Source organism: Bos indicus, chromosome 4 (genome assembly GCF_029378745.1).
Source record: "Bos indicus isolate NIAB-ARS_2022 breed Sahiwal x Tharparkar chromosome 4, NIAB-ARS_B.indTharparkar_mat_pri_1.0, whole genome shotgun sequence".
Taxonomy (NCBI): Eukaryota; Metazoa; Chordata; class Mammalia; order Artiodactyla; family Bovidae; genus Bos; species Bos indicus.
In genome coordinates, this window is record NC_091763.1 from 32,780,428 (window position 1) to 32,792,452 (window position 12,025).

General features: G+C 42.4%; 1 protein-coding gene across 1 annotated transcript in view; it reads right to left on the reverse strand.

Annotated features, from left to right (window-relative positions):
• The window catches only part of LOC139182682 (ATP-dependent translocase ABCB1-like), a 71,025-nt gene that overhangs the window by 16,224 nt on the left and 42,776 nt on the right, over positions 1–12,025 (reverse strand). The window contains 2 exon segments of the mRNA XM_070787610.1: positions 1,502–1,602; positions 11,087–11,290. Coding sequence (XP_070643711.1) covers positions 1,502–1,602; positions 11,087–11,290 — 305 coding nt within the window.

Genomic DNA, 12,025 nt, shown 5'->3' on the forward strand with positions numbered 1-12,025 from the left:
CCCTTGTAACACGTTACAGCGAGAGAGGAGGCACTAACCCTCTGGGGGTTTAGGGAAGGTGCCCCCAGGGAGTTAACACGTGTGGTTTTGAGCCACATGGAGCTGGCTGGTGTTGGCACAGACTGGTGAGTGGGCCTGTTTCAAGCAGAGCAGCTCAGCCTCTGTTTCAAGGACTGGGATTTAAACAATTTTTTTCCTATAAAAAGGGTCTACTATAAAACCCAAATCTGTTCCTTTCATTGTATAAGAAACAAGAGTCAAAGAGGTCGGGCCTGCTCGTATCCACGTCACTTTTTAGAGCACTCACCGTGAGTTCATTAAAGGACAAAGGGTCTGCACTGGAGACAGGTAAAGAGAACAAGGAAGGGAGGGTGTCCTCAGGAAGCACCACACCCTCAAGCCTCACAGACACCCCAAATTTCACGTTCCACAAAGAACTCATTCCCAGCAGGATCATGTAGTAGGGTCATCACTCAAACACAGGGTCAGAGCCATTCTCAGTATCCTTGCTCCCTCCCCTGCCCTCGGTTACCTGCTCTCACAGGTTCTACTTCAGAGACGTCCTTGCCTTAGGTCAGGTCCTGTGATTCCTCTCTTGGAGAATTACAGTTTAGTTCAGTCGCTCAGTCGTGTCCAACTCTTTGCGACCCCATGACCCGCAGCACGCCAGGCCTCCCTGTCCATCACCAACTCCCGAACTACACTCAAACCCATATCCATTGTGTCGGTGATGCCATCCAACCATCTCATCCTCTGTCGTCCCCTTCTCCTCCTGCCCTCAATCTTTCCCAGCATCAGGGTCTTTCCAAATGAGTTAGCTCTTTGCATGAGGTGGCCAAAGTATTGGAGTTTCAGCTTCAACATCAGGCCCTCCGATGAACACCCAGGACTGATCTCCTTTAGAAAGGACTGGCTGGATCTCCTTGCAGTCCAAGGGACTCTCAAGAGTCTTCTCCAACACCACAGTTCAAAAGCATCAATTCTTCTGCACTCAGCCTTCTTTATAGTCCAACTCTCACATCCATACATGACCACTGGAAAAACCATAGCCTTGACTAGACAGACCTTTGTTGGCAAAGTAAGGTCTCTGCTTTTTAATATGCTATCTAGGTTGGTCATAACTTTCTTTCCAAGGAGCAAGTGTCTTTTAATTTCATGGCTGCAATCACCATCCACAGTGATTTTGGAGCCCAGAAAAATAAAGTCAGCCAGTGTTTCCACTGTTTCCCCATCTATTTGCCATGAAGTGATGGGACCAGAAGCTGAACGGTTCTATGAAGACCTACAAGTCCTTCTAGAACTAACACCCCCAAAAGATGTCTTTTTCATTATACGGGACTGGAATGCAAAAGTAGGAGAATTACAACTGCTTCCCAATTGGTTCCCTTCTAGAAGTCTCTCCACTTACTCCCTACCTTCTGGTCAAAGTAATTTTCCTGAAAACAAACCTGATGATTGAAAAAGTCCCCATACTCCCCTCCTACTCATCAGTGGCTATTACCTGTATGGTACCTGCAAACTCTGGGCATATATATATTCAAACCTCTCCTCCCAAGTCAAAGAAACAACAGTCCGGAAGTTTTCTATCGCTTCAGTGGCAATCTGTAACAGAGAACACTCCGTCACTAAAGGTACAAAAGCCAGCAGTGGCAACGAGTTGGAATTCCACTAGAGAGATTAATATTATATATTAAATAATATTTATTATGACCTCTGAGTTTCTTTGCTATGGAAAGAGATACTAAGTACGTTATCAAATTGAGTTTTAGATCTGGAAAGAACATGAGCTACTTTAAACTCCTCTCTGCAGAAAGAGATTCTCAAGTGTCAACAGATGAAGACCCTTATCTAAAGCCACATAGCTTTATAGGACCGAAAGTAACCTGAGAAATCAGTATTTACCTCTATTGAAGTGCTCTTTCTTCTATGATGGTCACATTTTCAGTTCATAATTATTATAATATCATTATAATTGCTATTATTAAAAATATATAATGTTTATATTTTTCTCTGTATAACTGTCATTTGAGACAACTAAAGAATATTTGGAAAATATTGAAAAGATAAAGAAGGTAATGGAAAGTTACATATTGGTGTGTTTTACATAATAGCTTACATGCTGTTATTTTCTAAAAATATACCTGTTTAACAAAATTGGGCTGCAGTTTTATGTTTGGCTTTATAGCCTTATTTTTTACCTTAACAAACATCAAGAGCTTTTTCCAAGGTTATTAAATATATATATTAACAATGGGTTGTTTAAAGGGCCACTGAACAAAGCTTTTACTGAACAAAGTTTTCCGTTCTTATTAAAAAGAATGCTGTGAAAACATCCTTGCACATTTATGTCCCTATTAAATTATTCTCTTAGATATTCTTAAAAGTGAATTAACAAAGTCAAAGAAAATAAACTAATTTTTAAGGAGTACAGCACATATTAACAATTTGTTTTCCAGAAAGTTTCTATCATTTGATTATGTTTTAGTTGAAAGTTAACTTCCATCAAGGCTATCTCATTAGGACAAATACATCATTTACCACTTTTTAGAGTCTGGGTAAAAAGGCTATAGAAAATACAGAAAACACCAGTGTACAATACAAAATGATATTTCAGCCTGCTTCAGCGTGGGACCTTAAAACCTCTGTCTTGTTCTCTTCGTCTATAAAATGAGGGTAGAAAAGAGGGTCTCTGGAGTCCCTTTTAACTCTAATTTTAAGACAAATAAATAATTTTTAGATTGTAAGTCTAAATTATAAATCACTAAGAGAAATTACCCATATTAAGATGTTCTTCCTTTCTCTGGCCTCTTCCCTAGTCAGAATTGACTCTAATACAGACAAATTCAATTATATGAGAGTGATTTATGGCACAAAAATCACAAATCCAAAACCTCACTGATTCTTTACTGAATCCTACACCAATACCTAACTTCAAAGATAATAGTGAATATTTGATAGGACATTGTTAGTTTTAAAGACTAATGCAAAAGGCTACTAGAAGAAAGAAATTAATACCATATTCTTAAAAACACAAAAATTATTTTAAAAATATAGTTAAAAATATTATGTTCTGACCCAGCAGGCCAACAAGACTGAACTAAGTTTACCATAAGCTACTAGCAAATACAGGGAAATGTCCAGATTCAATTTATATTAAAATATTTTATGCAATTATTTACATATTATAAAAATTATACTTATTTTATAAATTACTAACAGTGCAGAAAGCAAAAAGTTAGAGGAAAAAAATCTACCTCCAGTCAAACCCTCAGAGATAATAGTTGGTAGAAATATTTTCATTTATGAGGCTTCAAACACAGAAAAGAGGCTTTTTTTGCATTAGTTAAGAAAATTCAGCAAACTTTAAAACTGTCTGCTGAAACAAAACAGACTTTACTGTGAATTTCAATGTAATGATTTTAAGAAATACTTATTTCTGGGCACATTTTTTCTAACGTCACTGTGTATTGTTCGGTTTGTAACGTCATCACTTTATACAGTGTGTGGAGAGCCCAATAAAAGTGAGAGTTCATGAACTGCACACCTTGAATAGTGAGTAAAATAATATAATCACTGCACAATCATCTTCATCTTGTCACACAAGAAGAAATTAGAAAAAGCCTTAATTAGTATTGCATCCTCGCAGCTTCATTTACTCCAAATTTTACATAGAGACTCAGTAACCACTATGAGGAAAGGGATGTTGTAATTTATAAGAAGAGGAAATATCAATAGCACTGGGTTTCCCTCAGAAACCATCATGTACTAAATCATTTTTAGGAATGCAAAAAATATGCACAGGTTTCCTGAAAAACCTCACACTTCTCTTCCTACCCTTGTAGAAACTCAAGTGTGATTACGGCTTTTATTTCTAAAAAAGAAAAAGCATCTATTCTACAAAAATATTCATTCGTGAATAATGTGACAGAAATCAATGGAGCAGGGATCACGAACAGCGTAGAGGTTTTAGGAGCCGGCTCTGACATCACACAGTCCTGCTCTGCAATCCTGGCCCTGCTCCGTCCTTCTAGGGAAACCAATAGATATGATACTGGTCCCCACCTTAGTAGGGAAGACGGTCATCAATCAATAAACAAGTGGGGAAGAAACATCAAGTGCTGAAAAGTGTCAGGAATGAACTCGAATGTCAGGAGAGACCTCTCAGAAGAGCTATGAAGACCAGAGGGAACCAGCTTGGAGTTTTGTAGGAACTGAAAGAAGGCCCATGAGGCCAGGGCAGGGTGGATGAGGGAGACAGCAGCGCAAGACAGGGTCAGAGAAGTCATCATGGGCTGGCTCATGCAGAGTTTAATAATCCAGGGTTGATTTTCTTGCCAGTGTGATCACAAGTCACCAGACGGGTGGAGGTTAGCAAGATCTTATTTATGTTTATAAGAGATGACTGTGGCCTCTGTCAGACAAATATAAAAAGTGGACAGACAGCCCAATTAGGCTGCTGCTATGTGACTTTGGGCAAGTTACCTGACTCTTCTGAACCCTGAGTTTTATGATCTAATAGGGTAATTCAAAAGGGTTATTGAGAGTATCAAGTGAGAACATGTAGCATTCTTAGCATGATGCCTGGTATATAATAAACATCAATAAATTGATTGTAGCCTGAGAATGACGATCAGATGGGAGCTGACTTTTACTATTTCATAGACTGGTAGGTCGGAGAAGGCAATGGCACCCCACTCCAGTACTCTTGCCTGGAAAACCCCATGGACGGAGGAGCCTAGTAGGCTGCAGTCCGTGGGGTCGATAGGAGTCAGACATGACTGAGAGCTACTTCACTTTCACTTTTCACTTTCATGCATTGGAGAAGGAAATGGCAACCCACTCCAGTGTTCTTGCCTGGAGAATCCCAGGGATGGGGGACCCTCGTGGGCTACCGTCTATGGGGTCGCACAGAGTCGGACACGACTGAAGTGACTTAGCAGTAGCAGCAGCAGCAGCAGCAGACTGGTTGGTGCAGCAATCACTTCCCCTACCTGCTTTTATCTTTCTCACAAACCACCACTGATTTAGAGCATTTACCTCATTCCCGACCTTTATCCAGAAAACCTGCTATACTCAAACATATCTGTTTCCATCTGCACCCTTTCACCTCCCCCACTTCCAACAAGTTACCAGAGTTTTAAAGCTAATGCAATACCTCGAAGGTGAAAACCTGTGGCTTACAATGAACCAGCTTCCGACTGGTCATCTTCCTACAAACAACCTAAACCTCCGCTCTGGGACACTCTGAACACCTCCATAAACGATGACACTAGAAACAGTAATGCACTTGCTTTGTATGCACGTTTTTTCATCTTCTCATTAGATGAATCAACACCATAGGGGAAAATCCCACAAAGTACAGGATTAAACGAAGTGACTGGTCACAGGACGGACTCCCTGCCAGAGGCCAACGTCACCTGGGCCTGACCACAGCCAACGTCTGAGGGCCAGCACCATGCTGCTGGACTTCAGCACCAAAGGGAAACCTCACATGAGGACTTTCTCCCCCAGACAATCACTGAGAAGCACTAAAGCTGATCCAAAGAAGTTTCCTGAAGGAATCCCAAGGACAGAGGGTACAAAAAGTCAGAGGAGATAGCAGGGAGGCAACGGAAACAGTGAGAGTGCTGATAACCAACCAAAGGACCCTCTTCATCATCCTTATTGGTGAGGTGCCTGGTCCAGAGACAAAGGACCCAAGGCCACTGGATCTGCCCAGGTCGCTGCCTTGAATCTTAGGCACCTTGGAGGGTCCACGGGTAGATGTCACCCTATCCTAGACGGTAGGCCTAGTTCTGAGGGAGCTCGGCTCTGACTGCTCGTTTCTGCAATGATACAGATCATGTGATATCAGACTATGCCCCACCATCAGCAGACCTCTGTTTTATTTTTTTTAAATGGAGGATAACTGCTTTACAATGTTGTGTTGGTTTCTTCTGTACAACAATGTGAATCAGCTCTAAGTGTACGTATACCACCTTCCTTCTGAGCCTCTCACTTACCCTCCATCCTACACCTCTAGGTCAGCACAGGGCACTGAGTTGAGTTACCTGTGTTAAACAGCAGCTTCCCACCAGCTATGTAGTTTACACATCCAAGGAGTGGTGGCTGTGCGGGCGCAGGAGAGCCAAGAGGAGCTACTCCACGTTAAGGCCAGGAGGGGCGGCGGTGAGGAGATACCCTTCGTCCAAGGTAAGGAGCAGCAGCTGCACTTTGCTGGAGGAGGCATGAAGAGATACCCCATGTCCAAGAGAAACCCAAGTAAGATGGTAGGTGTTGCGAGAGGGCATCAGAGGGCAGACACTGAAACCATAATCACAGAAAACTAGTCAATCTGATCACATGGACCATAGCCTTTTCTAACTCAATGAAACTAAGCCATGCCGTGTGGGGCCACCCAAGACGGGCAGGTCATGGTGGGGAGGTCTGACGGAATGTGGTCCACTGGAGAAGGGAATGGCAAACCACTTCAGTATCCTTGCCTTGAGAACCCCATGAACAGTATAAAAAGGCAAAATGATAGGATACTGAAAGAGGAACTCCCCAGGTCGGTAGGTGCCCAATATGCTACTGGAGATCAGTGGAGAAATAACTCCAGAAAGAATGAAGGGATGGAGCCAAAGCAAAAACAATACCCAGTTGTGGATGTGACTGGTGATAGAAGCAAGGTCCAATGCTGGAAAGAGCAATATTGCATAGGAACCTGGAATGTCAGGTCCATGAATCAAGGCAAATTGGAAGTGGTCAAACAAGAGATGGCAGGAGTGAATGTTGACATTCTAGGAATCAGCAAACTGAAATGGACTGGAATGGGTGAATTTAACTCAGATGACCATTATATCTACTACTGCAGGCAGGAATCCCTCAGAAGAAATGGAGTAGCCATCATGGTCAACAAAAGAGTCTGAAATGCAGTACATGGAAGCAATCTCAAAATGACAGAATGATCTCTGTTCATTCCCGATGCAAACCATTCAATATCACAGTAATCCAAGTTTATGCCACAACCAGTAATGCTGGAGAAGCTGAACAGTTCTATGAAGACCTACAAGACCTTTTAGAACTAACACCCCAAAATGATGTCCTTTTCATTATAGGAGATTGGAATGCAAAAGTAGGAAGTCAAGAAACACCTGGAGTAACAGGCAAATTTGGCCTTGGAATATGGAATGAAGCAGGGCAAAGGCTAATAGAGTTTTGCCAAGAGAACGCACTGGTCATAGCAAACACCCTCTTCCAACAACACAAGAGAAGACTCTATACATGGACATCACCAGATGGTCAACACCAAAATCAGATTGATTATATTCTTTGCAGCCAAAGATGGAGAAGCTCTATACAGTCAACAAAAACAAAACCAGGAGCTGACTGTGGCTCAGACCATGAACTCCTTATTGCCAAATTCAGACTGAAATTGAAGAAAGTAGGGAAAACCACTAGACCATTCAGGTATGACCTAAATCAAATCCCTTATGATTATACAGTGGAAGTGAGAAATAGATTTAAGGGACTGGATCTGATAGATAGAGTGCCTGATGAACTATGGAATGAGGTTCGTGACACTGTACAGGAGACAGAGATCAAGACCATCCCCATGGAAAAGAAATGCAAAAAAGCAAAATGGCTATCTGGGGAAGCCTTACAAATAGCTGTGAAAAGAAGAGAAGTGGAAAGCAAAGGAGAAAAGGAAAGATATAAGCATCTGAATGCAGAGTTCCACGGAGAAGGCGATGGCACCCCACTCCAGTACTCTTGCCTAGAAAATCCCATGGACGGAGGAGCCTGGTAGGCTGCAATCCATGGGGTCTCGAAGAGTCGGACACGACTGAGAGACTTCACTTTCACTTTTCACTTTCATGCATTGGAGAAGGAAATGGCAACCCAGTTCAGTGTTCTTGCCTGGAGAATCCCAGGGACGGGGGAGCCTAGTGGGCTGCCGTCTACGGGGTCGCACAGAGTCGGACACGACTGAAGCGACTTAGCAGCAGCAGCAGCAGAGTTCCAAAGAATAGCAAGAAGACATAAGAAAGCCTTCTTCAGCGATCAATGCAAATAGAGGAAAACAACAGAATGGGAAAGACTAGAGATCTCTTCAAGAAAAAGAGATACCAAGGGAACATTTCATGCAAAGATGAGCTCAATAAAGGACAGAAATGGTATGGACCTAACAGAAGCAGAAGATATTAAGAAGAGGTGACAAGAATACACAGAACTGTACAAAAAAGATCTTCACAATCCAGATAATCACGATGGTGTGATCACTGACCTACAGCCAGACATCCTGGAATGTGAAGTCAAGTGGGCCTTAGGAAGCATCATTATGAACAAAGCTAGTGGAGGTGACAGAATTCCAGTTGAGCTATTTCAAATCCTGAAAGATGATGCTGTGAAAGTGCTGCCCTCAATATGCCAGCAAATTTGGAAAACTCAGCAGTGGCCACAGGACTGGAAAAGGTCAGTTTTCATTCCAATCCCAAAGAAAGGCAATGCCAAAGAGTGCTCAAACTACTGCACAATTGCACTCATCTCACATGCTAGTAAAGTAATGCTCAAAATTCTCCAAGCCAGGCTTCAGCAATACGTGAACCTTGAACTTCCTGATGTTCAAGCTGGTTTTAGAAAAGGCAGAGGAAGTGGAGATCAAATTGCCAACATCCGCTGGATCACTGAAAAAGCAAGAGAGTTCCAGAAAAACATCTATTTCTGCTTTACTGACTATGCTAAAGACTTTGACTGTGTGGATCACAATAAACTGTGGAAAATTCTTCAAGAGATGGGAATACCAGACAACCTGACCTGCCTCCTGAGAAACCTATACGCAGGTCAGGAAGCAACAGTTAGAACTGGACATGGAACAACAGACTGGTTCCAAATAGGAAAAGGAGTTTGTCAAGGCTGTATATTGTCACCCTGTTTATTTAACTTATATGCAGAGTACATCATGAGAAACGCTGGGCTGGAATCAAGACTGCCGGGAGAAATATCAATAACCTCAGATATGCAGATGACACCACCCTTATGGCAGAAAGTGAAGAGGAACTAAAAAGCCTCTTGATGAAGGTAAAAGAGAAGAGTGAAAAAGTTGGCTTAAAGCTCAACATTTAGAAAACGAAGATCATGGCATCTGGTCCCATCACTTCATGGGAAACAGATGGGAAAACAGTGGGAACAGTGTCAGACTTTATTTTTTGGGGCTCCAAAATCACTGCAGATGGTGACTGCAGCCATGAAATTAAAAGACGCTTACTCCTTGGAAGAAAAGTTATGACCAACCTAGATAGCATATTGAAAAGCAGAGACATTACTTTGCCAACAAAGGTCCATCTAGTCAAGGCTATGGTTTTTCCAGTGGTCACGTGTGGATGCGAGCGTTGGACTGTGAAGAAAGCTGAGCGCCAAAGAACTGTGGTGTTGGAGAAGACTCTTGAGAGTCCCTTGGACTGCAAGGAGATCCAACCAGTCCATTCTAAAGAAGATCAGGCCTGGGTGTTCATTGGAAGGACTAATGCTAAAGCTTAAAGTCCAGTACTTTGGCGACCTCATGTGAAGAGCTGACTCATTGGAAAAGACTCTGATGCTGGGAGGGATTGGGGGCAGGAGGAAAAGGGGACAACAGAGGATGAGATGGCTGGATGGCATCACCGATTCAATGGACGTGAGTTTGAGTGAACTCTGGGAGTTGGTGATGGACAGGGAGGCCTGGCGTGCTGCGATTCATGGGGTTGCAAAGAGTCAGACACAACTCAGCGACTGAACTTAACTGAACCAAGTCTGTATATGTCAAAGACCTCTTTGTTTCTTAACTGAGGTACAACTTGCGAGCATGACTGTCTGCGTTTGAATAGTGGCTCTGAAGCTTATGAGCTCTGAGGCACTGTGGCATTACCTGCCTGTGCCTCAGCCTCATCTGCGAAAGGAGCTAATAGAAGAACCTATCTCACAGGTACCCCTGGGGAGTAGAGCAACTGCCATACACGCATCTGTTCAAAACAACAACTCTACTCAAAACTCGGTAATAACCTAAATGAAGAAAGAATTTGACAAAGAACAGATACATGTGTAACTGAATCACTTTGTTGCACACCTCAAACTAACACAACAGTGTTAATCAACTATACTCCAATATAAAGTAAAACTTTTTGGGAAAAAAAGGGGAGATTCAAAATGCAAATCAAGCAACAATAACAAACAGGCAAGCACGCAACATGGTTCCCCCACTCCCAGAAAAATGTATTAGGATAAAGGGTAAACGGGGCTTCCCAGGTGGTTCCGTCAGTGGTAAAGAATTCGCTTGCCAATACAGGAAACATGGGAGATGCAGGTTCGATCCCTGGGCTGGGAAGACCTCCTGGAGAAGAAAATGACAACCCACTCCAGTTATTCTTGCCTGGGAAATCCCATGGACAGAGGAGCTTGGCAGGCTATAGTCCATGGAGTTGCAAACAGTCGGACATGAGTGAGTGACTAAAAACAACATTAACAGATGGCAAACACAAGTAACATGAAGGGAGGAGGCGTAATGAAAGGGAAAGAGGGATGATATTTTGGCCAGTTAGAGTGAATACCTTTAAGGCTTTTCAAGTTTTTAAAATCTCCCCTCCCCACATCTAATTAAATAGGCCTCCTTTCCTCAATAAAGCAATGGATTTCTGGAGAAAGGGGAAGGAAGGAGAAAAAGTGATATGAAAACAATTGTAACTAGAAAAGTCCAACAAAATTAGTCTTCAGTCTGTGAGTCTAAGACTTTGTTTTGCTACTTTTCTTCAGTTTGCAATCTGCTGAATAAGTGTCAAATAAGACTGCTTTGAGGAATGGTTACAAAAACATTCTCAGGGACTTCCCTGATGGTCCAGTGCTTAAGACCCCTGTGCTCCTAACGCCAGGGGCCAAGGTTCAATCCTGGTCCAGGGACTAAGATCCCACACGCTGCAACTAAGTTCACAGACCACAAGGAAGACTCAGCACAGCCAAATAAACAAAAACAAAAGCCATCCTCAGAGCACAGAAAGTAGCCACGACTAACAGAACAACACTGCTTAGAATATTTTACTTACCCAGGTCAGAAATGTTATCTCATTTGACTCACCTTCCCAGCACCTTCTAGTTCTTTCTTATCTTTCAGGGCTTGTCCAGACAGCATTTTCATTTCAAGAACTCCTGTTACTTCAAGGATGGGTACAATTGCTAACAGGAGAAGTGTTAACTGCCAGCCATAGATGAGGGACATAATAATGCCTGTGCCAAGATTTGCAATATTCTGGGTAATTACAGCAAGCCTGGAGCCTATAGCCTGCAAAACAAACAGAAAACACTGTTAGAGAGACACCGTCCGATCATCTCTAAAGTCCACGCTTAGGTATTTTCTTAGGGATTGTGAAAATTCAGCTTTGTGAAAATCTCATCTCCTCAGTTATAAGCTAATAATTAAGTTAGTAGAAAAAGTTTACATGTAACTTTATTTGGTTTCCCAGATGAGGATTTTCATGACTTCAGAATAAATACTGAAAGTAGGTCAATAATTCAGAGTTCAATTATATATTTCTATCTCATTTGACTTTTTAATACCACAAAACTTTTCATTAAACAATGACACCATGATCCATAAAGCAAGCTCTGCAAATTAGCAAGATAAAACAGTCTGACAATTATGTTGAACTGGGACTGTTGGAAACTTCCAACGTTAGATGCATAACTACCCATCAGTTCAGTTCAGTTCAGTCGCTCTGTCGTGTCCGACTCTTTGCGACCCCATGAACCACAGCATGCCAGGCCTCCCTGTCCATCACCATCTCTCGGAATTCACTCAAACTCACGTCCATCGAATCGGTGATGCCATCCAGCCATCTCATGCTCTGTCGTTCCCTTTTCCTCCTGCCCCCAATCCCTCCCCGCATCAGAGTCTTTTCCAATGAGTCAGCTCTTCTCATGAGGTGGCCAAAGTGTTGGAGTTTCAGCTTTAGCATCATTCCTTCCAAAGAACACCCAGGCCTGATCTCCTTCAGAATGGATTAGTTGGATTGCCTTG